The sequence below is a fragment of the Corvus kubaryi genome, unplaced genomic scaffold (genome assembly GCF_017639235.1).
Source record: "Corvus kubaryi isolate FWS band 111438036 unplaced genomic scaffold, C.kubaryi_AGA036_p1.0 132, whole genome shotgun sequence".
NCBI lineage: Eukaryota > Metazoa > Chordata > Aves > Passeriformes > Corvidae > Corvus > Corvus kubaryi.
In genome coordinates this window covers 6,437,643-6,465,415 of record NW_024580666.1, presented here as the reverse complement: position 1 = coordinate 6,465,415, position 27,773 = coordinate 6,437,643, and the positions used below count along the sequence as shown (strand labels likewise).

Sequence of the window (27,773 nt, the reverse complement as noted above, 5' to 3'; positions counted from 1 at the left end):
GTGAAACATATACAAATAATTACCTGGCAAAAAGAGAAGGGTACATTAAAAGAAATTAATTATTTTGTTCAGAGACTGTACTTCTAAAGAGTCGATTCTAAATAGAAACCCAACCTGAAAAGCATTAACAAGCTGGGGCAACTGATGCTACAATAATAAACTACTGTTAATTATTAAGTCTTTTGAACACTTTGCTTGTATGCATTCACAATACACGGTTCAAACCAACTTTAAAAGATGGATTAAAATTCACTCCATACTACATAATCTGATTTGTAGTCAGCTACCATTAGTGGGAGTTATTTTGCCTACATTTTTCAACAGCAAAACAGACACAGCACACTGTGTTTTTAAAAATATTGAATTGTATAAATTTTATAACTCTGAAATGTCATAGTATATAATTTATCCTCAGAGTTCTTTGGTACATTTTGGTTTCATTTGCATTTTGTAGATGTTCTGCTAATGGAATGGAATTATAAAACATTCACAGATACGGATGGCTACATGGATTATGTGATTTAAAACACAACAAAGACAATCACACAATTACATTGTTTTGTCCCTTCACCTCTTAATGTCACGTCTTTTCTTGGAGATTACTCATAGGGAAACTACCAACTTTCATATAAGAAAAGTTAAAAAGGGCTCCGTCATTCCCTAAAAATCTTCTTAGTGGGCTTTTCTTAATTATGTTCAATAAGGTCAGACAAACTCAGAAAATCACTGGGAGGAAGTTTTGTGTATCTTGGAGGTTTTGTGAGGAACACATGCATTTGTGCCAAAGGATGTTGGAGTTTTGGACTCAAATGAATAGCAGCTTAGGAAACAGACTTGGTACTATGTTATTCACCCATCAGTGAGTCCTTTGTCTTCCCCACTATTCATGCAGTCACCTGAGCTGTCACCTAACTTGGAGCCATATTCTCAAAAGATCCACATATACCCTCTCTCGTCTTCCTGCCCTTCTCCCAGCTGCTTGCAGCTAACTTCCTGCCTTCCCCCACAACAAACTCTGTGAAGAAGAAAAATATGAAAACTGATGAAAAGAGTTCAGAAACAATGAAAAATTGCAAATGTCAGCACTCAAGTGAGGAAATTGCATCACAGATCTCTGAGAGGATGGAGGCAACCAAAAACGGAGACAATTAACCGTAAGGTCTTGAAATGGTGACAGCACTTCCTCGAGAATAAATGAGCTTATTTACAATAAGACCAGTGAAGTTACAGTATTTAACAGTGATTCCCTGCACCGCCATGGATATTAACATAGCGTAAGATGTTTTGGCACATCAGCTAAATTGCAGTACCTGACTAGGTATTATTTCAGATTATATGCAGCAAATACAAAGAAAATGACTTAGTGTACTCCACAGTGAAAGAAAGATTATGCAGAAATTTCAACATTTCCAGCAGCAAGGAGAGCACATAGAATCCATTACAGATAGGCTCAGGCATCTATTACACATCAGCTGATGTGTGGTAATCTGCTAAACTGCAGTACCCCATCCAAGTATGTAAGGGCTCACCTATGAATAACAGTGAATAGTCCAGATGGCAGGTCTTGAAGAGAAAGAGGATGGGAAAGGTTATCCTTCTGTTTTTATGGCCAAACACCCTTATTACTCAGACATCAGTTAGATGTATCATATTGTCAGGAATCTGACACAGATTATTATTAATTACATTAATAACATTTGAAACACTCAGAGGTTGCGTGTATTTTTATGAACATGTTAATTTACCTTAAAATTAATAGTCAGAGTCAAGGCTTCTTCTACTAAAATTGCCCTGTCCACATCAGCCTTTTGATTCAGAGCTAGAGTGAGACTTATGAGACTTTGAAGCACAACCCTCTTCTTTATTGACTGCTGATTCCAGAGCAGTTCTGCTGCATAAAAACCAGACTCCTTTCAGAAGACAGGAAACTGGAAGCTTCTCTACTAATTCACTATACAGATGGGGACATTACAGACTTGGACAGAAGTGACACAGTCACACATTTACTCAGTATTCAGTACTCCTGAACCACCCACCACATTCACAAAACCTTCCAGTACATTCCACATTACAAACCACTGAGTTACATTCAATGTCAGCCACAAAATTGTCTGTGGGGTGCTCTATCCTCTTCTCCCACCATCCACTGAGGCTAACACCACAGGCTGGTCCTCATTATTTCAGTGAAGACAGAAAGGCTTTTTGGCAGCACTGAAAAGCGTTCTCAACACTAGTATCAAATTGGAAATATGAGGTCTTGATGTAAGGTCAGAGAACCATTGGAGTGTCCTGAGTTGGAAAGGACACTTAAATATTATGGATATCAACTCCCTGCTCCTCACAGGAGTACCTAAAACCAAACCATATGACAGAGAGCATCACCTAGACACTCCTTGAACTCTGAGAGGCAACAAAATACACACTGCCCTTTCACCCTGACAGATGTATGACTAAACCGAGCTTGGACTTTGTGATCAGGATATAGCCTCATGCTCCAGAGAGTCAGGTAGCACACAGCTTCTCCCACATGCTGAAGTGAACCCCAGCTCTGCTAATAATGCCTGCCCCTCTAGAAAAGGCACCAGTATTACCTCATCGAGCCTGCAGACAATTATAAAAGATCCACGTCATACAGTTTGCTGAGATGTCCGTAAGCCTACCCTGAATCCTTTCCAGGAAGCCCTGACAATGCAGTTGCAGCAATTCCTAGGAACCTCGGACAGAACACTGGATGCAAATGTGGACCCTTTGAATACCAGCTATCAAACCTAGGAACACACTAGCAGAGGCAAAAGGAAATGAATAAGTATGCTCTTTCGTGTCTGCAAGTATTGCATCCACTGCCAGGCATCCCACATTCCAAGAATAAAATGTTCCTGGCACTCCAAACTCATCTTTTGGAGAAGGACTTTTCTGTTTCATTGTGGGTGAAACAATCACAGAAGAAAAGACTCCAGAAAGTTCTTCAGCATTTTCTTTTCCTTAGAAGAAAAAGGGCTCAAAAGGGACAAATTGAGTTCACTTGAGACGCCCTCACAGATCAGATGCTGCAGCCACAGAAAGGAGTCCACTGTAGCCTCCCAGAGTACCTGCAGTGGACATTGCCAAACCTATCATGAGAATATGATGGGGCAACAAATACCTGGCTACCTGAAACAGCAAATGCAGAAACAAGACTCTGCCACGCCTGACACTGGTAACTGGGGCGTTGCTGTTAGGGTGTTGCTTTCAAGAACAGCATGGTGGAAGAGCAACACTGTACCTCCTAGGGAGGTCTGCAGTCAAGGAACCCCCATCTTTGGGATGGCTTTTCTTCAGAAAGCTTCAAACCATAAGTATGGTAACAATATTGAGTACAGGGGAACAAATAAAATACAATTAAAACTTTCCAAACTTCACGTGAAGATGGAGGAGCTTCAATAACATCTCCATGCTACTGGTCTGCTCTTATTAAACTAAGTTACTTGTTTGTGGAGACATAGACTGTATTTTCACAGGAAGGAGAAAAAACATTGAACTACTATAGAACAGTAAGTAACTGTAAAATCTGTAAACCTTCCTACAGAAAAGCAGCACCCTAAGGGACTGTCCCCCTGAGTCTTTAGGATACAATCAGAATCCCATTCCTATGACAGCCACTATTATACTTATGTTTACTACTGGACAGAACAAACGGATATTGCATTCAGAGTAAAGACTTGAACTGAGGATTCAAAGATTCTAAAGCAACAAGTATTGCTAATCTAAATCAAACTTGAAGACTATACTGTAATAAAATCTATTGGCATTCAATTCCAGCATCCCTAATGAACTGAAAGAACGAGTGAATTTATTACAGAGAAATAGAGTTAATTGACTGAAATCAATAGCAAAATTTCTAGACTTTTTTCAACATAATTAGTTCACCCATATTTAGAGCATGTGTGCATTTCATACACTTCTATAAATATATGTAAACATATAAACACAGCCATATGTATGTAAAAACAAACATTTAGCATCACGTACAAAAATGTAATTAAGATGAAGATCAACTAGACATACTGAAAGGTATTTTGATTTAAAGTTAAAATGATGATTAAGAACCAGATGGCTATTATGAGAAACAAAATTTCATAAAAAGTAAAACATACCTGATAAAAATTGGGCCAGAAAGTACTAATTGCCAGTTCTGCTCTGTTCCAAGTAGCAGTGATAGATGTGTTCCAGACTGGGTTACCAACAGGACCATCATTAACCTTCACATACACATTCAAAATGCCAGGGCTAGCTCCACTCTTGCTTGAAACATAATAGTGAAAATCAATACAATGTGTATCATTTTCTTTCAGATGGGGCATCAGGAGGTGAGCTTTCTGTCCCGCAAATCTCCCAGATGTATTCACCAACATGAAAGAACCTGCAAAAACAAAATTACTGATTCAATTTCTTCCTTTTTTTTCCTCTTCCTAATTTGGTAATATCTGTAACTAAAGCATAATTTAAAAAATGATACTAATTTAACCATTTTTCTTCTACTAACATAACAGTAATTTGTATTTGGAAGGTATTTAATCTTAAATTACTTTTTGCAGAATCTCAATATTCTTTCGTAAAGCTAGTAAATAGTACAATCTTTATTCTACAGGTGGGGAAGGAAAGCAACAAAAAACCCTCGAATACTGAAGCAATCTGCACTGTGGTAAATCTACAGATGGTAGTACAGAATCAGCTGTAGTTCTCAACTACCTGAGGGCTTCTAAAATCAAAGTCTCTGCTGGGTTTGCCTGGCAAGGCTGTGGTCATGGGGGAGCTACAGGAGTGGCTTCTTGTGAGCAGCTTCCCCACATGTCCTACAGAGCCAGTGCCAGTCGGCTCCAGGACAGCCCCACTGCTGGCCAAGGCCAAGCTCATCAGTGACGGTGGTAGCACCTCTGGGATAATGTAATTTGAAAGGTGAGAAAAAAGAAACCTTCAGAACTGCAGCTGAAGAGAGGAGTGAGAATATGTGAGAGAAACAGCCCTGAAGACACCAAGCTCAGTGAAGGAAGTGGAGCAGGAGGTGGTCCAGGCATTGGAGGAGAGACCTCCTGCAGCCCGGGTGCAGACTATGGGGAGTCAGGCTGGTCCCTGCAGCCCATGGAGAGTGTGGATAGAGCAGAGATCCACCTGCAGCCCATGGAGGGCCCCGCACCAGATCAACTGGATGGCCAAAGGAGGCGGTGATTTTGTGGGAAGTCCGCACTGGAGCAGGACACTCCAACTGGCAGGACTTGTGAGCCGGTGTGGGACCCACGCTGCAGCAATCTGCGCCTGCAGGACTGCATCCCATGGTAAGAGACTCCATGCCAGAGCAGGAGAAGACTGTGAGGAGGAAGGAGTGGAAGAGACAATGTGTGATGAACCAGCCCACTTCCTGTCCCTCTGCACTGCTGGGAGGGAGGAGAGAGAGAAAATTCAGGAGTGAAGCTGAGACCAGGATGAAGGGGAGCGTACTTGGTGTCCAGCCAGGGTCAATCCACCACAAGAGCTGCAATGAAATTTAAGAGAATTTTGTGTGTTCAGATGGTTAGATGCAGCATGGGATGCAGACAGAGTCTAAAACAGTCTCAATTCCTTAGCCTTCCTCTAGATAATCGCAAGTTACCTAACTCGACTAAGTGTGACAACTGTCTCCTCTCTTCAACAATCTGACAAAAGCATGAACAAACGAAAATACAAGTAAACCAGTAAGCCTTACAAGTAAAAAAAAAAGGTGGGGGTGAATTTTATACTATAGTCACAGCTTAAAAACAGCAAATTACAAGAAACGTAGAAGTATTCAAATAAAGTTACATTCAAACAACTCTCACATGAGCAGCTAGTCAATTTATACTCTATTTTTCAGTGCCTATTAATGTGATTCATTGAAATATACCTTCAAAATAATCATGTTGCAGAACTAAGGAATTTGAAAGACTGAACAGATGTTAGAAAAATACAACATGATTTCTGAGACATTCGTATTCTGGGCTGAACAAATGAAAAGGGAAGAATTCTATTAACAGACAACCTATGATATCATAGAAGGAAATAAAATTCAATATCCACTTTGAAAAGAAAACATGTCAATAAAACGCATGAGATAATTTAAACCCTGCATTTTTCGTAAGTCCAGAAATGGATGTTATAGTTCCCTGCTACAAACACATAGTTAAGTGTTCTCATAAAAATGTAAGTACACATACTTGTCACACAGTTATTAGAAAAAATTTTTAATTTTTTTTTTTCTTACTTTGATGGGTGACAATACTTTTTAATGAGATGCAAGTCATTTCTTGAAATGGAATGTTGGAGAACCTTTGTTCAGACTGCATCTTTATGTTAAATAGGTTTAACTATTCAATAACAGCAGTTTTGCAGTTGAATTTAAATTATTTATCAAGTGTAATTTCCTTTCTAGCCAAGTTCATAAAATTGACAGAAATGGAACTGACTTATAATACAAAGGAATATAAATATTTTACTTCCTAAAAGGCATTACTCTATATTTAATTCACAGTCTGTTACTATAACATATTGGGACAAATACTTATTCATTAGTAACATAAACAGAAGTCACTGAGTATGGTTTTTTTCTTAAAAAAGGCAGGAAAGAAACTAATATTCTTTCAATCAATCAGTACATGCTCTGCCGTTCAATTAATTTATTTACATTTAAAATATAAACCCCTTAAAATAAGTATAATTTGCTAAGTTACAAGAACAATACTTAAAGCATTCATGAATTCACTAAAAATTAACTGGCAAGCTTTTTTATATGGAAACTATCAATCAAACAAACTACAAAAAACCCCACAGCACACCTTCTGACAGTGGATGAATTCACCAGAATAGCTTATCATATACGGGGGCACATAAGAAATAAATAAAAAATAAAACTGAAACTATACACTGGTATATCTACTAGGAAACAGTTATCTGACAGGACAGAAGGATTCCACAAGAAAACATGCAAAATTATAATCATCTGAGTACTCATTCCTATGAAGAAAAGGCAAGTGCACATCTTACTATAAATACACTCATTTTATCACACTTATTTAATTTCCCTAAATGCACTTTCATGTGTAAATACATCGATGATGATAATTTCCTCAGTCAAAAAGTTTAAATGGGATTTACCTGGGTTTAGCCTGTAGGGCTATGTTTAGGCACTACACGCAATGTAGTAAAACCTAATGGTGCTCACCATTCATTGAATTCAGGCTTCTGTGATCCACAACCTTGCTGAATCACCTGTATTTCATCATTTTAGCTAAGGAGTTTAAATCAACAAAGCAGTGACTTTCCTAAAGTCACTGTTGTTGTTTACAATTCCTCACAGAAAAATGGATCAGCAGTAATTCAGCAAATATTTGGTTCATACAAATATTAATTCTAAGAAGATGGAATACTTGAAAAAAGAAAATACAGATTTGCTCCAGAGTAACTGGGCAATTGAATATCCAGGTAATTCTCATTAGCATAAATGGAAATTTTCTGTGAAATACTGGACACAAAAAGATGCTATAAAGATAGAGTGACAGAAGAACTGAAAAAAGAAATGTTTAAAAAAGAAAATCTGACAGCTAGAAAAGCAACATACAGTCCTACAAAAAATTATGGGAATGGCACAAGAGAGGTTTTCCAGTCACTTCTGCAAGTTTTCACCATGTCACCTCACCTTGTTAGAGACACTTTTTATATTGAGAATGTCAAACGCAATGAAATGAATGCAGGATCATTTTTCATGCATGAAGAAAATGTGACTTAGTGAGCAAAGAAAGTCACTTTGCTGATTTTTCACCAGTCTTATACATGGTTGAAGACAAATTATTAGTCTTCCTAATTAACATTAAAAAAAAGTACTGGCATTTTACTCATTCAGGCATCACTACTGGTTGATTTTGACTCTCAATAATTGAAAAATGTGCTAAATGATGGAGAGCAAAAAGTTATTTTAAGAACAGATATTCTATGTATTTACTAACAAAGCAACCTTCAGGTGCAGAAAGGTGTCAAAAATGCTGTGACTAGGCAGTTCACAAAATCATAGAAAGGCTCAGATCAGAAGGTACATACAAAAGGTTACTTTTTATTAGCAAAACAGCATTCCCTAAATGCCAGCCAACCCTACAGCCATCACTCACAAGAGATTGTGACTACTCTGAGTGCCCAAGACTAAGCATGGGACTGTTCAAGACACTGGAACTACTGAGCATGAGCAGATGAATTGTAAGGCTCAAGCATAATGAGTACCACTTTCAGACAAGGCAAACTCAATATAGGTGTTCTTTTATTTACTGTATTTCATAAACAAACCTATGTACAGACCATCTTGGAAGTATTGCAGAAAGCAGAGGACCTGAATTTAGTTACAGTCCACCTTGCACTTTAACTCCTAAAGCTTGCAAACAAAACAGGTTTTGTATTCTATATTTTTTCATACTATTTACTGATATTACAGGAGAAGGAAAATACATTTTCAGGTGACATTTGAAAATTATCTGGCTGCTGTAATTTGAGAAAACTCTCAAAGCATGACCAGCACTACCTAAAGAAGCTGTAACTTTCATTCAAATGCACCACTTCCAGACATCACCCAGTAGGTATGTGTACACAAACACCAGAGCTTGCACCCCTGAACTGGCATAATGAGGAGTCTCAAAATACACCAGCTGAGAGTCTTCCCTTCAGTGCCTCAGCTAACATCTATCAGTTCTGCTCATTAACTTACAAAGCATTATTGTCTCCAGGTGAATTTCAAGTCTTCTTTTGAGCAATATTTACTCATATTAAATTTAACGTGGTAATTTTAATCATTATTTATTACCCATCCTAAAAACATCATTAATCATAACTTTCAAGCTGTTTATCTTCCAAATTTGCAACTATTCAAACTCTTGGAAAAAATCCATTGAGAATCCCTCATAAGTCCTGTGTATTTTTTTAAAAGATCAATTCACTTCTACCCCGACTGCCATCTTCGTTTCAGCAGAACAGTTAATAAGACTAATAAGCCTTATAATTCTTCCACTAAATTCTTAAAATTCTTAGTTCTTAATGTTCTTCCTCATCTCACATGCACAAACGCATCTCCCATTATTTTGTTAGAAATTGCTTTGATCAAGCTTGAACATGAAGTCACGTACTTCTGAATCCTGTATCTTTTGCCCCTTTTCCAATAGCCAGTAATATAAAAACCCCCCTGCTTTCTGATGAATGCTATTTACTTTTTCAAGCCTTTTCAATATTTAATGATTTTGACTACTCACCCTGTAATTTGTTTTTCTGTTTTCTTCATGACTATTCTATGTTTTCAAACACTGTACTGACATTTTGAAGGCTTCTTATATAACTTACATTACCTCAATGCAAAAAGCAAGCAATGTATAGTAGGGCCATACGAAGTACACAAGCTATTAGAGAAAACAACTGCATGTGCATAAATTCTGAGAGAGTTGTATCAAGTTTCAAATTCAGCTTCTGAAGCAATCACTGCATTTTTGGAAAAGCAGAAATAAAAGTAAGAAAGTACTTCAGGACAGGCAAACTCAGACCTAAAAAGACTTTTAAAACACAAAGCTTTCCAGCATCATATCCCCAGGTCTAGAACAGGCAAATTCTGGTTGAGTATTCTAAAGCAGGGAATAGCTATATATTTGAAACAATTAACCGAAATTAACTGAAAGTGAATAGAGGAGAATGTCTGGATCTTCCCAAAGTCCTATTATCATGGAATCATTTAGGTCGGAAAAAGAATAGAATATTGTCGATACGGAACGAAGCTAATGCTGGGCTTGTACAGAACCTTCTGAAGGGCAGGGAGAAGGCATCACATCTGAATTGTAGTTCCACTCATGAACACAACTGGAAAGTTTTCTGTTTGGTTAGTTGTTTATTTGTTTGTAACAGGAAACCTGACCTGCCTGCATATAAAGTAAATGCACTACACGGTAGTTCTCCCTCTGTTTGGTAAGGAAGGTCAGGTGTGGTGTGGACTACGAAATCCCCAATGAATTGTGCTGCTCCTCTTGTCCCTGGAGAGCCACCTTAGATGCAGCCCAAGCCTGAGGCAGTAAAGCAGTACCACCAGAGGTGGAAGGTTTCCTTATCACCCCAGTCACTCGGAAAACTCACATCAGCCAAAGTGTACAACTACTTGGGACAGTTTTTCACTTTTAAAGGAACTGTGCTCTGTTTGGGCTTCAAAGAGCGAAGTATGGTGCAGGGCAACATTCTTGTTTCATTTCTGTCATCCCACATTTGGCCTATCCCAATATGCTCTGCAGCTCCACCAGTATCTTCTACAGCCAGTGAGAACTGTGCTACAAACTGCTAGATCTGAAAACTGATTTATAAAACACACTCACAATAGAAAGCTTCCCCAACAAGGTATGCAAAGTTTTCTTCAAATTCTCCCAAGACTCCTCATGATGCAGTCAGCTGGATTTCTATAAAGGTGACCTAATATATTTCACCAGCTATAACATTTTTTAACTTTTATGCTATGACTGGATTTCAAACATGCCAGAGCTTTAAGACAGATCTGTCTGCACCTTTTCTTTAAAGTGAACACATGAAAAAATACCATAAGGGCTTGAAAGAGAAGATGTTTCACTAGAACATAAACTCGAAAAACTGTCTTCTGTCTGAAAATCCAGACTCTTTTGAGAGAGAGGTAAAATACAGCCATTTGAAAACATACACCTTTTCTGCCCAACTATGTCTTTGCAACAAGGGCCCTTTTCCTCCAGACCTGCTTGGCACACTAGCAATCTTCAACAGCCTGTATGGATTCAACAAACTGTGTTCTCCTCTGGGTCAACAGAAAAATCTTCCCTGTTCTCATCATGCCTGGCCTAGTTTTGTGTTTCTTCCCCATTATGCCAAGAAAACTTCCCAAGTGCGAGCTCTCCAGTCAGCAGCTCTATTACTGCCTGCCCTACTGTTCCCTGGAAAAGCTTCTCCCATGGCCAGGTGCTCTCAAAGAAGAAACCCTCTTCTCCCCTTCTGAGAACTTCCCCTAACCAAAAAGCACGCAGTTACCAACCATGGACTTTACCACAGCATATAACATGCATACAAAGAATGATTTCGAAAGACACCTTGAACCACTCATTTTCACACAAAGAATGACAATACGTGCATGAAGAATTTTTTGCATGTCCCTTCTGTTTTCAAGGAAATGAGACCAAGTTTCCAACGTCACAAACAAAATAGAACTCGTTCAGCACAAAAGCTCTCTCCCTGCCTTGGAGGCTACATTCACAGATGTTTCCTTGCCTTGTTTGTTCCTAATAGGACACAGCTCCTCTGGTTGATTGTTTAGCCTGTGTACCTGCAATGAGATTGGAAGAGGTCTGCTAGACACATCTGCTAGATCTACCCTGAACAAAAGTAAGGGAAGTCAAAATACAGGATGCAGTACATAAAGGATGAAAGGGTAAGCATAGAAATAGCAACAATCAACATTGTAACAGAAAAACGGGTCTTGCTAAAAAAAAAAAAAAAGGTGAACCCTTGGGTGTACAGTTGAACGAGACTGCAAGTATTGCTGAAACTACAGCAGCTAAAGATGTAAGACTTCTGTGAAGTGCTTAATACAATAAGGGAACTGATTAGAGCAGCATAAGAAAGCACAGCGAGTGTATTAAAAGCTGAGTAACTGAAGCAACTGTTACTGAAGAAATCCCAGTAAACATGGTTCAGGTTCTGCTAGTGAGACTTTTTGCATCACCATAAACTAAGTGCTGTTTAACTTTCTTAACAAGGATGTAAGAACAGATGAAAACCTGTTTCTGGGAAAAAATGAAATTATACAAACACTGGCAAAAACCCACAGAGCATCTGAGTAGCCAAATCTAGGCTACTCGCAGGAACCAGGGTGAGTCTTCATCTCCGTGCCTGACAGACACAGGACTGCTACAGTTCCACGTCCCCAGATCCAGCTGGTGGTGTTCCTAACACTAGCAGACAGATACACAGCGAGAGAGAAAGAGAGAGAGATGGCCTGACAGATTAAATACAGACAGAAAAACAGTGCCTTAATCAGCATCCCTGTGAACACACTGAGCACTCACACATAAAGCACTGACAGCCCTACCCTGCTCCTCCACTACCGCCCAGGGGAATCTCATTCTGCGAGAGGAACCCACACCCTGCTCCTCCCCAGGCTCTGGCCCCCACACCCAAAAGCCCCTGACTTTCATGGCCCCACAGCAGCTCCTGGCACCCAAATCTCTTCTCCCACTCTCTGGTTAGCTTGGTTTGAAGTTTATGAGCATTCACACACATGCTGAAGATCTGAGCACATCCACGGACAACATGGTAGAAACTGCATTTAGTAAGAACACAGGATCGATTGCAGTGATCAAGCATCAGGCAGAGTCTCACCAGCATACTGAGTGGTCAGACACGTACAAGAGATGAGACTCTTTTATCCCTTTATCCCTCTACTTCTCCCATGCTTGCGCCTTCCCGACCCAGCTTGACTCCTGCCTTTGGTCCCCACACTAACAGCTGCACATGCAGTGAGAGCAGCACACAAAATGGTAACCTGCGTTTTCCAATGTGTCGCTTACCCTATCAACTTGCATTTTATTATAACTTGGCATTCAAAGCATGAGACAGTTGTTCTGTCACAGAAGATAAGTATCTGTAAAACTAACCTGCACATGCTAACAATTACTGCTGCCGCCCAGAAAGTCTCCCTTCTTCTCTAAGCACATTCTCTTTGCTGCACGACCAATAACATTAGTCATTATTTTTGTAAACCATTCAACCATGCAATTCAGCATTTAAGAAACAATACCCAGGAGATAAGCAGGAATCAGCTTTAACATGTTCCAGGGGAGCTCCTGGGGGTAAACCAGTTACTTTTCAGATAAAAGCTTTGGGGAAGTAAATATAGAAAGGTGGAGGAGAGGGGGAACATGGCTTGATCCTGCATGTTACTCTTATCCGAAAACGACCATCTCCAAGAACAGGGTTAAGTGCTACTGGTGCTCCTCTTCCTTCCCAGTGACAGGCTGAAAGGTTTGTTAAACACAGAGGTTAATATAAAAAGCTTCTGAAGGCCCGATGACAGTGAGCTTTACAACTTTTACAGAAATACAAATTTCTTCCAGCTTTAGGTTGCTAGGTTAATGTTTGGCTAATGATCATACCTATGTATACTCTTCCAAATTCTAGAACATCCAAGCAATAAGTTACTTTTCATTTAAAAGCTGACTGTCACTGTACTTTCTTCACAAAGCGTTTTCTGGAAACCGCTCTGCCTCCTGGCTGATTACTAATCTCCTAACTACTGGTAAAACCAAACTGTCATCATAATACTATCAGGTGTGTAAACTGCTACTAAGTTGTTGCACTGATTAGTATCCGCAGTAACACACCACATGCAAATGACATGCATCTTTTGAATTTCACTCAAATGTCTGACAGTTTTTCACAGATCTGTAAAACAACTATATTGCCTATGGCACTAAATCCCACAACGATAGAGAGCCTTCTGAAATCCTGCTTGACATATCAGCAATTTTAGAAGTTTATTAGCCTCAAGGCTAAGAAAAGCTTCTGTTACTGGAGTAATTTACTCTTGGTTTCATGAGTGTGCATAAAGATAACTCACAAGAAATCTACCTTATCTATTCAAAAGAGTAAGCTAAATATTGCATTGTCATCTACTGTAGATCTGTGGAGTTGTTTTGTTTTGTTTTTATTCTACCCTCCCCTCTTTTGAATCAAAGCAGCCATCTTTTTCTCATCTGTTCAATACACTCATCTGACAACTCCCTTAGCATGGGCCATGTGTCACTTCAATTCTTTTACTTCCACATAAAAAATCTTGCTCAGAAATTAGAAGCTCACCAGTATAATTACAATCAGAGTAGCGTCCCTAAAACATACTTTTATGCTCCGTTTTTCTAAATTGAATCACTCATTGAGACTCCAAACCACAAGTAGTGGGCTTTCTTCCCCAGTTAAACTACAAATTACTTCAGATTAGTATTCACAGCATTTTTCTTCCACAGAAACACTTCAGAGACCTTAGACAAGACTTGCTGAGTAAAATTTCAAGCACATCAGGGCCTGTGTTTCACTGATGAGCAACAGGATGGCTCAGGACCTTTACTCTTGAGCTCGTGTCCCACAGGAAATCATTGTTATACCAGCACAAAGGCACAAATGCAACCCGTGGCAACTACAGGACAGTTTAAGCCTTAATGGATCAGCTACTGCACTTTCTGCAGGCAGAGTTAAACACTTTAGTCAACCTGTACAGTAACAACATGAAAGCTTTAAAACTGATGGATTAGCATATTCAGTTGGAGCTATTACTTCCGCCTTAAAGAAATCACTAACCAAACAACAAAACCTCACCACCATGAATTCAGTCTGCTTTTAAAATGAAATTTAACGCTAGTCTACACCAAGATTTATACATGTCTGTGCATGTATTTATCAGCTTGGAATATTGCCTTAGTTGGACTTTGTAAAAGAATTAGAGACCCATTACACATCCATTTCTCAGTTTCTTTCTTTTTTTTATTTTTAAATGTGCTTATAAAAAGCAAACACAAAAGCAACTGACAGCATTTTCTACAAATTGGTATATAAAACTGTATTCCACTTAGGTTTCTTCCTCTTAGGGATCCTGTTACACTTGGCAATGACAAAGAGAAAAATGACATATCTTAAGAATTTGCTTTTTCCTACCTGATTTCCAAATTCTAAAGCAAGTGAAAAATACAGAGATATTTGTTATCCAAGCTGTAAGTTATATGAAAGGGTTTCACTACATGTCAAATTGAAAAAAAATATTTAAAGCATAAAGATTGTCTTTCCTTAAAGAATACATTAAACTATTCATTCAACGCAGTATCAGCCCGAAAATAAAACTCTTTTTGCAAAAAACACCTTCTTGGCAGGAAGAAAAAATACTTATTGTTGGCTATTTTATTCTTGACATGGTAACCACTACAGTACAATCTATCTTTAAAGGCTCTTATCTAGAAGAGATTACGTCACAAACTACATCACAAAGAATGAATACTGTGCAGGTTGCCAATTTATCTGTGTTTATTCACACAATAATTTCCTTCACTGTGGCAACCGGCAGACTTCCCAAAGCCATCTGCACACTGATAAAATGGGAATTTCGCTTTTCATTCTTTTAGAGACTTTTTCCAAGCCCCAGATGGAGTTGGCTTTAAGTCTTGTACTACTATGGCTATTTTGTATGTCCTAGTTAGTCTCCACTTGTATCCACCTTAAATATAGCAGAAAACATGCCTAAATCATTTATCTGGTGTACATAATCGTTAACGTATTTACTGAATGAACTTCATGTTGGGCTTTTTTCCTGTGCAGTCCCATGGAAGATACAGTTTAATGTACTTATTTTCAAGTTCTAGTCCACTAGATATTGAAGATATTAATTTGGGCCTGATTCATCACTGAAATAAGCCTTCCAGTTTCCCTGACTCACAATCCCAGGAACTGAGATTGTCGTTCAAGAGAACAACAGAATCAGGGTGGTTTTTTTCAAAAAGGGAAAGCATAAGATATAATATCTTATGCTTTATCTTATCATATCTAATTAACATAAGGGCTTAACGACGTGCTTAAGTACCATTCAGGAAAGCACTTAGATACTTAATTTGTCTTCAATAGGATTAAAAATTCAGAAGGTACATGCATAATATTTCTGCAGGATGCTTTCTGGAGTTCTGAGATCCTGCTGTTGCAGGAATCTGACATTTCACAGCTTTATTAAAAATTGCTAATTGAAATGCCATTGTATTAAAGCACACAATTTTCAAAAATTAGATTTTATACTAAAGGTGGCTGGTCGTCTGCAAGAGAATTTAAGGATTTATAGCAGTGCTCAAGCAGAAAAAGTTTGGACAACACTGACTTAAACTCTTGACTTTTTTTTAGCCCAGAATTTAATCCAGAAGTTAAATATTACGGCATTTGAGTGGTTTTAAATGGGAAAGAGGGATAAATAAGTGTTTTCACTACCATGAAAAGGGAATATATGTTTGCATGTATTTAAAATAGGCTGCAGAATAAAGAATAATCAAACAGAAACCAAACTAAAAGAAAACAAATGCTATGCACTTTTCTTCTATGTTGACTTTGTCTTACATTTAAAAGCTTCTAGGCCAACACCTGGACAGGATAGGAGAATCCCCTGGATTTAAAGGTATAACAGTAAAACTAACACTAGGGAACTAAAATGAATTTTTTTTCTATCACCCTACTCTTTTCTGCAGTACTTTTCGCCTGGCTTCCTCATGACCCATTATGCTTCTCTGTGCTGCCCATGGAGACGTGCCACTCCCCACTGAAGCTTTCATAGGTGTCTTCCAGGAAGACAGAGGCTGCAGTTTGCAGCCACTGCTCCATCCCTTCCCTGTGGTGGCTGCCCCTGCCAAGCTGTGCCTGGCTGTTGGGAGGACAGAGGAGGCCCCCAACAGGGCCATATTCCCCAAGAGAGCATGGTGGGCAGCCAGAAGCCCAAGGCAGGTGCAAACAACACCTGCCAAAGGGAGACAGGGAGCAGAGGGCACAGATCCTCACCCTCAGGCTGGCAGGGAAGGAAATGGGACATGGGCCATGTCAGAGGGCCCTCAGCCAACAGCTAAGGCTGGGAAAGACGGTCACATTACACATGATGTATTCGCTGCTATCCTTCCCCACTCCCAGCATGTTATACATATTCTGCTAATTCTTTTTTTTTTTTTTTTTTTTTTTAAATCCCCATTTCAACCATTTTTTGCCACTATGAGGGGCACGGAGCACCCCTTACCAGCCCAGTGCCACAGGAAGCCACCCCAGCTGCGATGCTCCTGCAGCAGGGAGGTGAAGGCTGACCATGGCACAGACAGGTTGGTTTTACACAAATACATACACCTTAATGCTCCCACCCGTCACTCATCATTAACTTGTTCTGCATCAACAGCTGATTTCTGGCCCCTTGACACTAGGAGCAAGTTGCTGTGTAAAAGCAGGCAGCCTTCAGCTGAGCCTTGTATCAAGGTAACCATGAAAACGAGCAGTGTAGGCAATAGTTCGGGTGCATGTCAAACCACCCACAAAGCGATGTTTCTGTATTTAAAACATTTAATGAAAAAATCAGTTTCCAAACTGGCATATTTACTGTGTGTGACTGCAGTTAAAGTCTCGATTCCATTAAATTTCCTTTCCTTGTCTGCAAACATGAACCCTTCCAGATGTATCTTCTGAAATACTACAGACCTTTATTGTCATTATGTTCAAAGCCTGTTTCATATAACCAAATAAGCTATACTTCAACAGCATTTTATGGGACAAAAATTCTATTATAAAACATTACCATAATGAAGCAGATTACATTAAAATATTAAAGGAAAATGAAAACTTTACAAAGAATAACTGCTAGATTCAATTATCCTTTACAGTACAATAAATATTTTCTGTTTCATTTTGGACTAAAACTCTGTGTCAAAAGCAGAAATGCAAACCTTAGTGACATAAATTCATATTTGGGCAAACAACCTGGCTTTACTTGAGACACTGTAGCATTTATTTTCTCTCTCTTCACTTGCTGACTTTTTATTTTGCCTATAGTTATGTAATCTAACGTTATTTTGGTTTGGTTTACCAAGATAAACTTGCAGTTCATTCTCCTGGAGTTTTTGCTGTGATCCTTTGAAGCCTTGCTACCGTAATTCTGTGAGCATTTTCAAGTGCTTTCTTGGTGAAGTTTCAACTAAATGTATCAAAATGTTAAAGACTCACCTGCAATCAGCTCAGGAATAACTTGCCACGGAAATCATATCAGTGGCAGAAATAAACATACTCAAACTAAAAACTTCTAAATGGGTATTTTTTTAATCAGCTATGATTACAGGCAATACCTCCAACTCTAATACTTAGTCAAGACAAAAATAATATAGCCCCCATTTTTCAGTGTCATTTGTGTGTGTTAGACAGTACTTTGTATACAGAAGCATAGGGACTCCAAGCTATATATTCAAACCAAAATGGAGATCAAATTGAAAAACAATAAAATAAGAATAGAAAAAAAAAATTTTTGAAGATGGCAGATATGGTACTGTAAATACATTTAAAGTTACTTTACTTTGGAAGTTGACTTGTTTTGAAATAGAAGTACACTCTTCCAGCTTCCTTAAGAGTCCTAAGTCCCTTCTTCAGAAAAGGTAGAAAATAAACAATAAACAAAACCACCCCTTAGAAAACACCCACTCTGAAGCACACTGAAAAGCCCAGATCCTGAGGCAAAAGGGATTGTTTGCTAAGTCTGCTGTGTTAACCAGAACACGGAGCACCACTCGCTTGCTCACTCGGTCTTTATTACACTTGTCGTATTCTTCTATTCCTCCTTATCATCTGCTGCACACAGGAGGAAAGTCAAGAACAGTCTACTGGAAAGTGAATGAACACTTAACTAGCAGAGATCAGCATCTATTTCACATGTTTCACAACTATGGATCTCTAAGTTCAGAGACTGAGGTTTAAAAACACACTGAAAACATTTGAATAAAAATTCTTGTAAAGATATTTTTTTAAGTGTGGGACTATTCTAAACAAATATTGTGAAATGCCTGCTGAGACACAGAAGTTGCTATGTGGAGCACAATAAATAGATACGTACTGAATGCTATTCAGGCACACAATAAATTACCTGTAATGCCCAGGAAGCTGGGCACCACTGTTTGCATTTTGTTTCAAGTTTATACTAACTTTTTTAACTAAAGAAGTCTGTTGAAAATGAATCCTCTTTTTACTTGCTTACACAAGCCTCTCGAGATACAGAGGGATTTTTTTCATCATTTGAAATGTATTTATTTGAAAAAGAAAAAAAACCCATTTCAGTTAGGCAGCACCATCACTCATTTCATAATACTCAGACTTGATTTTTTGTGGAGATTGTAACTTAACAGACACCGCAATACGATGAACAATTACTAGATAAATGCATCTAGGCTATTCCTACTCTTTGCTCCTCATTTTTGATAAGGCCTGTCATGAGACAGCTGGCAAGACTCACTAAGCTTTAACAGAATATAAGTTAATTTCCTGAAAGAATAATTTAAGGGAGATTTTTTATTAAACCCTAATTACTTCTACTTCATTATCACTTCAGTAGGTGGATTGGTTGATATCATTATTGTAATGGAGGTCAGTGAGAATTAATCAGTCCAGTCTCACAAATACACTGCTTCCTCTCATCTTTTTACAAGTCTCTCACCTTTTCATGTATTTCAGTAATAAAATTCAGAAAGGTCACACCAGGAAAGTGAAAAAGCAGTGACTGAAAAGGGTCAATGGTAGATAAGCTCTTACTGCCTTTTTAAAATACAAACTTCACCCAGAACTTCTTAGAGTTGTATGGTCTGGAAATATTGCCAACATAAAATAATTTAATGTTCAACCTGCTTTAGCAAATGAGAAGAACGTGTTATGAGTGCCTTGGTTTTGTCAGAAGTCAGGGGCAAAATTTCTGGAGTATATTCTGACAGTGGCTAGCTCAGGACAGACCTATAGCTTTGCAAGTCTAGCTCAAACAAGGAGACAGGAATAATCTTGAACTTCTATTTTTTCTAGAATGCTCTCTTTCCCCCTGGCTGAATATTTTCAAGTAATATTAATTTAAATTATTATAATTTATAAGCCTGTTTCACTGATTTAAAAATTTTTCCACTTGCTTAAATAATTGCTGTCTTTATACCCTCTGAGTAAATCTTTCATCAACAGTAGTCCATAGTAACTACTGTTATCCAACCCTTCAGAATAAAGAGCAAAGGAGGAAACAAAGGACTAGGAAAAGAATAAAATTCTATAAAAACTAATTCTTTTGAAAACTGGAGTTGCTGAAAAAAAAATTTTTTATGAAAAGGTACGATTCTTATGAGATGATAGGTTGGTTTGGGTTTGGTTTTTATTTATTGTAGCTAATTCCCTGTGTTATTATTTTTAACAACTACTGGCATTTATTTTGCACCTGCAAAAACTAGTCTAACATTCTCACTGTTTATCTCATTGTTTCTTTAAATTTCTGAAGTTTCGTGTCCTGCCACATTCTATTTAGCTTCTTTGCTCCATCAGGGATGCCAAATTCATCAATCCCTTTGGTTTCCTCCTGATCATCTGCCTGGATACCTTCCTTCTGACTGAATATTCAACAACCCAACCTCCTTTCGTTATTCAACTAAATCAGTTTGAAGGGGCATTCAATATATTAACAGACTAAAGAAGTTAACTGTTGAACCTTTCTGTTTCCTCTGCCTTGAAACCTGATTCTTTAATTTCTATTAATGGAGGATACAGCTATCATAATTTCTAAAACTATAGGTGCATCATGTACATAAGCATTTGTACTGTCTGGTTTGTCCCAGGTGCCAAGAACATTGCTATGTGGTAGATGAAGCCTTTGAACTTCAATGGAAATAGGTAAAAATATAAAAATAGCAAACATATACCTGATCTAAACACACAATCAGGCATTCACATCCTTACATCCCCCAGTTACCTGTCTACCCATTATGTGCCCTAAACTATGTGTGAAAAGCATTCTTTAGACGTACTGATTTTAATTCTGCATTAAACAACAAAAATAGTATTTCATACCTTTAAAATCTCAGATGGAAAAACAGTGATTGAGCCAAAATATGAGCACTTCAGTTACTCTCTATGGCATTCTTTTTATTTCATGGCATCTAAAAAGATTTTTTTTTTTTAAAGAGTGAAATACTAGTTCAGTCCATTAAAAAAAAAATCTGAAAACACTGAAGATTTTCTGAGAAAAAATGTTGCTTAAGGGTTTTCAAATGCCCATGAAAATCATTACCAGGAAATTAGTTTTTAATCAAGCATGAGGAGGAAAGTAGAAAGTACTGTATTCCCTGTAACAACATAACACATGCTTAAATACTTAAAAACATTGTTTATACTTCAAGAGACAACGTATCCCCAGAAATAACTAAAATTCTCTAATATTTCGCTTATATCCACAGGGAGATTTAAGCTCTTATTTCCCTGTAGCTTATCTTTGCTTACGAATTTGTAGCATAAAACATGAAGTCATTCTATTTTTCATCTGTCTAAGCTAGGACAGCAATTACAGACTTTTAGTTGTCTGAGGATAAGAAGACATGGATACTTAGTACTGTAATTACTTAACAATAACTTTGATACTTCAGTAGCACAGATAAGTAGTATTTTAGGGTTGGATGTGTCACAAAAGCTCAGCTAATATAATAATAGAGTAATAGAAACATCCACTGTTTTAAAAATACTGTTGGCATTTTAATAGAAAATCCAGAGGAAATAATTTTGAACAGTCTACTTAAAGCTCTATATTTATACAATTTTCCTTATCCTTCTGCTGTTTTTTCCACAGATTTTCACACAAACATGTTACAGATTTTAGTCTAAAAATAGTCAAAGAGATCCTAGGTCAGAAGGGATTCCCAAATCTTACAAATCATTCTCAAAGATGCTGAAAAGCATGACTAGTGCCCATGTTCACCTGAATGGTGACATGGTTTCTAAAATGTAAGCCTTGTAGATGGGAGACTAAGAAATTTCAATTGCCAAAGAAAATCTCTAACTCTTCAAAAGCAATCTTCAAAACAAACCTGCATTGCCTGATAATACTTAGAAATTGAAAAATATATACTTAGAAATTTAAAATTATATACTTTGTACTGTTGGCAAGTAATATCAGAATATTATTGTTTATAAATTACTGCAGAGTAAAATTAATTGGGAGAGAAACTTTCACATTTGGGCCACTCATACAAGGCTCAATCTCTGAGTAGAGCTGAAGAGATGTAGCTCAGGCTTTCTGAAACAAAATTCCCTAAAGAATAAAAAGGACTTTTATTGGCCTTGCACTAATATAGAGAGAAACTCCACCTTGAATTTTACTGGAGTGAGAAAGATAACAACACATTCTAAGCAACATCAACATCTGTCAGCTCATACAGGAATACATTCACCATGTATGGTGCATTTCCTTGTAATCACCCAGTGTTGAGTCCAAACATCCATTATAAAAAGTCTGTATTTTACCAGTGTTTCTTTTAGTAAGGTTTTTTATATTTCAATGAAAGTTTGAGATTGCAGATTTAAGCCAGCACTGGTGTTTTGGAGTGGAAAGCAATACAGGCGTCCTGTTAGGAATCATAAACTAAAGTACTTCCCATCTTTATTTCACATTCTGCCACTGATTCATTATCTCAAGTGAGTCACTTAACCTGCATAGGTCAATTAGATTGTCTGTAAATTATGCAGGACACCACACAGCCTCCTGGTTGTTATGAGGTGCTACTCATTTCTGGAAAAAATATTTGACATTCTTGGATAAATAAGAGTGTAAATTTTATTACTGACAGCTAATGAGAAATTAGCTTATGAGGGCAATGCTATGTGCTGTTTGCAGTTATCTTGCATGATAAATGGTTCTCCCAAATAGTCATCAGTAATCAATGTCACTTTTCTCAATCCCTACCCTGTTTTTCCTATTTACAAGCTCTTCCATTACCATGCAAGAAGACAGGCATGAAACAAGGACAGTAACTGTCAGTTCACACAGAACTGAAACAGAAATGTGGACACAGCATCCACAAACGTGAGTTACAGAGTTCATTTTGTTCTGGAAAGTAAAACAAAGAGTAACTTTTTAGTCATGGTTAGTATGTCCTCAATTCATGTTCTCGTTTCCTGAAAAGTAGAAACAAACTCCCTAAGCAGTACTGAGTACAGATACGTAGCTTACAATGTACTATTATTTATCTGACAGGTATGTTGAAACCAAGCCCATTGAAGCTGCTTATAAATGTTTTACTCTTTCATCATTACTACCAGAAGCCAGACACAGAAAGACTGTTTACTACAAAGCAATAAGCAATATTTGGCATTAGCAGCCATCAAAGATACTGAGGTCATCAACTTTCAGTACAGGAATACACTTTGATTGGTTGATTCACAGGGAACAGCTTGTTACTGACGCCTTCTTCTGGGCTTTTCCTCCCCCTTGTTTTAATTAAAAGAGGAATAAACTGTTTTTCAGTTTTGCTAAACAAAAAGAAAAAAAGATCATGCTGACAGAAGAAAGAAAAGGTCTTTTCTCAGGAGACATTTCTTAAATTAATAACCTTCAATAACCTTTAACTTCTTCAGGTACAAAATTTTACTTAAGTCAAATGCAATTGTTTCTCAAATGGGCAAAAACTGTGTGAACTATTATGGATACCTCATCTCTTCTGTATCAGCCAGACATGCAGAAGCTAGTCTAGGAAGCATTTCAAGGCCTACCTCCGTAGCCAAAATTGCTCTTTAAGCCCGATAGATCCATACTGCTACTGAAAGTGATGCACACATTTCTACTGTGCCTTCCTATTTCTTTCCTATGAGGCTACACAATAGACCAAACTAAGGACCCAACTGATTTTCTGTTTTCTCTGTTGTTGGGGTCTTTTTTTACTGCTGGGGATGCGTGAGAAGGTGGTGTCAGATCCCCAAAGGCAGTACCAGGCCCTACTGCCCCACCCTGTTCCCCGCCTCTGGATGTGGCTCCAGCTCAGTCCTGGGCTATCACTCCCCGCCGCCTCAGCACTGCTGGAGGTGTACCTGTCTGAATCTCTGTCTCTGGCCACTTCTTCTTTGGCTCCTGCCCCACGCCTCTAGCTGGACCCTGGACCTGGGACTTCCCCTTGGATCCCACTAGCATGGCACTGTTCCTGCTACTGGCTCTGCTGGCTGCATTTATGTGCTGTGGAACTGTGCCCCATCTGTGAGGGCATGGCCAGTGCCAGCCCTTGCTGCACTCCCAGCAGAAGAAGGAAGGTGTTGCTCAAGTTAATATAACCAGGTGTGAAACTACTGGCTAAAAACTAGGCTTCATCTTAGCTAATCCACAGGAAATTATTATAATGTCTGTATTTCCTCTCCAGTTGTACAAACCTTAGTAAAAAAACCGAAATCCTAAGCAACACTGATATTTAACAAATCCTGTTATGTGAGATAGCGCTCACTGAAACAAAGAGCTATTGCTTCAGGTCTTCTGCAAAAGCAGTTACAGCAAAGCTAAACATTTCCATCACATTTTAATGTTTGCAGTGTAACAGATACAGGCACTTCATTAATTTCAGTGAGAAAACTTATGCAAGAAATCTATCCCTACCCTGATACTGCTGATCCTTTATCTATCTTAGGAAAAACCATTATGGCCCTCACAGATCTCATGTTAATGATAGACCAGGAAAACTGACAGGGATGAACTGATAGGGTCTACCTCCAACACAGAAAGTAACAGCAAGTATGACCTATCTATCAAATTTCTTTCAAAGGATGATCTTAAAGTACAGGAAAATAGGAGGTGAATGCTTAGCATAATCGTGAAAGGCTTCTAAAAGTAGGAGCTATTCCATTCCATTTCAAAATTAAGAAAGGCAGATTCACTTGACATAACCCAGAAAGGCCTCATTTCAAATTTATATTGCTTTAGTATAAAAAGAAACTACCGGAAAATACCCAAAAGAACTGCTCTGAGAGTTTTAGTATACATTAGACTTGAATGACTGTTAACATACAGTCTTCCAACATCCTATTGGATATTTCATTTTTGAAACATCCCACCTTCTAAATTCTGTTCCAGCAGGTACCAATTTTACTGACCACAGAGCCACCTGCCCTGCTCAGACCACAACATGATCTTTGTCTGCTTATATAGCACAGATTCTTCTAACTCCCATCACAAAACAAGAAGGGACATTATTTATTAATTGGATGGTGTCTTGAACCAGACTTCAAAGATGATTCTTGATGGACAGTACCCACCACAAGCCCATAAAATAAGTATGCATTTTTCCTATTTTCTTATTTTCTAAGCACCCTTTCCCAGATGTATATTGTATTTGATTCCCCCCCCAGCTGATTTTACTCAGTATGTTTACTCCCTTGTCTTCCTTCTGATCTAATTTCCTACACTTAAAAACAGCTTTCAGTTTCCTGCATCCTTAAAAGAAAGAAGTGTTGCTTTACAGTATGATGTAGCTAATGAAGAAAGGCTAAAACTCCAAGAAGAACTTACCTTTGAGCACTAAGTCTCAGCAACATTTCAGTTCCTCTCTTGTCTCTACTGAGAAATACTGCAAAATACAGAGGGGAACTGCAGAAACCTCAACTGTGGCAATACTAGGCTGGATCTGAAGTCAGCCGATTCCAGCAGTTGGCATCTTGCCTGCGCCCAAAACAGAAGAAGCCTTGTGGAGATAGGGGCTCCTAATCCTAAAGCAGGGTGGCCTGAGACAATCTGGTAGCCATGTTAGTCTTTTCCCGTCCTCCAACAGCCAAAAAAAACCCCAAAACAAACCAGTTTTATAGAGGCAGAAAAGCTGACACTCCCATCTTAGGGACAAAGCATGCTACCAATGCAGCCATATGGACCACACAGCTTTACTGCCTTGAATTTTTTCCTTTAGCTATTTGTGTGGCAGCATTTAATAACTGTTCTATATTTAGTACACCAGCATTTAAATAATATGCTACTTCATTATACAACTGTTTGTATGAAAGTAGCTAATTTATTATTTTAAAGGCTGGGTTTGGTTTACTGGAGTTTGGGGGCTTTTATAGCTTTTTGGTTGGTTTTTTTTAAAGAAACCTAGTATTCCACTCTCACTGACCAGAAGCAATACGTATGTTTGAAAAGTGCTGTTGTTTGAATACACAGAGTATTAAGACATGTAGTGTCTTCATTATAAAGAAACAAAAACCAAACAAACTAAAAATCATTCTCCCAAAGGGACTTAAATAAAATTAGAAGCGCATTCCCCATTTGAGACTCAAAGAAAAAATAAAAACTATTTGGAATTGCAAAGTAAAACTACATTTCTTTAATGCAAATATAATCCCCCAAATTAAGGTAACACAACTATACAGAAAAAGCTACTCTTTCTTGTTGTTCCTGAAAAAGGATGTGAAGCCAGAGGAATGAGCAGTAGGAGAGCAGGAGAAGGAAGAATGACACAGAAAAATCATTTTATCATGTTCTCTGCAAAAAAGTTCATCATTATTTAGAATTACAAACAACTTATACTCCCAAAGTAGAGTGCAGCAAAATTTAGTTGTGAGCATTTGGATATATCTAGCCTAGCATACGAAAATAAGGTTCAGGTGAAGTCTATGGCAGCAATGGACATGATAACGAATTCAGTTTCAGTCCCCAGTTGGACACAATGATGGTTTCTTTAGTCATTACTAACAACTAACATCTTGTCTAAATTTTAAGTATGCTGTCCTTGTAACTTCCATAAGGAAGTGCTGTCTTATTATAATAAAACATTTCTACTAAAAAATAAATTAAATTTTACTTAGAAATTCCATTTCCATCAATGAGATATGTCTCTTTTAAAAGACCATGAGAATATTTGAGTCAAAATACTTTTTGACACTGTAACAAAGAATGTACTGAACAAAGAAAAAGAGTAACTAAAATTTTAATTACCATACTATAATTAACATGTTGTGTATAACAAACAATAGAATTGTAGACAAAGAACATCAGATGAGGTCAAAACATGGTGTTATCTGCTATTTGCACTTAATTAGCAACCAAAAAACTGCAGAAAAATTTTACCAGTTTCTAAAAATATGCTTTTTCACAATTTAATCTTGACATGGAAAGAAGAAGGTATTACAAAGCTTTGCATTAGATATTGAAGTATTGAGGAATGCCTTGGAAAAAAGCAGACTAATATAATTTATCTTGACTATAAGTAATGCATCTGTGCATGCAGAAGCCTAGCGAAACCGAATCTCTTCATGTGCTTGTTTCAAAGAAAAAGGCAACTACCTTGCTCAGAATATCCTGTGGCTCAGCAGACGTATTGAAAATCATCAATGTGGTTATATCCAGTTGCTAGTCAGTCCTTCTGGAGTCAAAACACACACAGCCATAAATATTAATGTGTGTGCTTTTCTAGACCTATCTTCCAGTGTTCCATCAAATTTTCTTTAAATGAGGAAGAACATAAAGGCGCACATTTTAATAGGCAAAGCAAAGCAAAGCTCAGGCAACTATTAGGTAAAAAAGGATATCCCAGAATCCTTCAGGGAATTTAGCAATCTGTGCTTCCCTAGACTCTGCATCATTGATATGTTTAAATGCAGTACACCAACAAAGCTTTCGCTAGGAAATGAATCTGTGAAAAATAACAATGCTTAGAAAAAGCACTGAGAGTTAGAGGTGGCAGAGAAATTTGGCACACAATAAGCAAACATGACAGCTGATGTAAAATGTAAAGTCTGTGTGTGGCTAGAGGATTCTGCACAATTTAGAGAGGCACTATGAAGACTTTCTGAACACAGAAATCTCATGCACATACTGAGCTTAAAACAGAAGGATGAGAGAATAGAATTCTTGTAAATAAATATATTCTCCCAGGAAGGGAGAATGGCACATGAACTGTAGAAAATAGAACAGGAAAAGAATCTTGAAGTAACAAAACTCCAGAATCTCGAAGTAACAACATTGAATCAGTATTTTGGCAATTAAAGTTTGCTTTCATTACAAAGATCTGTCATTTAACAACTACAGTACAAAAATTAGAGCTTCTGTTAGGCTTCAGTCTTACAACACTATTGAAAGGCTCTTAAATGGCAAAATAAAGCAAATTCACACCATCATAAAAGCAGCCTACCCATTAACACAAAATAGTGGCCTCAGGTTACATGATTTCAGATGCTGTTCT

The 27,773-nt window shown here is 37.9% G+C and overlaps 1 protein-coding gene across 13 annotated transcripts in view; it reads right to left on the bottom strand.

Annotated features, from left to right (window-relative positions):
- PTPRM (protein tyrosine phosphatase receptor type M) overlaps positions 1–27,773 on the bottom strand; it is a 454,918-nt gene that overhangs the window by 315,398 nt on the left and 111,747 nt on the right. For all 13 annotated transcript variants that reach the window (XM_042031127.1, XM_042031137.1, XM_042031118.1 and 10 more), the window contains exon 3: positions 4,134–4,399. In XM_042031127.1, the coding sequence (XP_041887061.1) occupies positions 4,134–4,399 (266 nt within the window). The remainder of the gene's footprint in view (positions 1–4,133; positions 4,400–27,773) is intronic.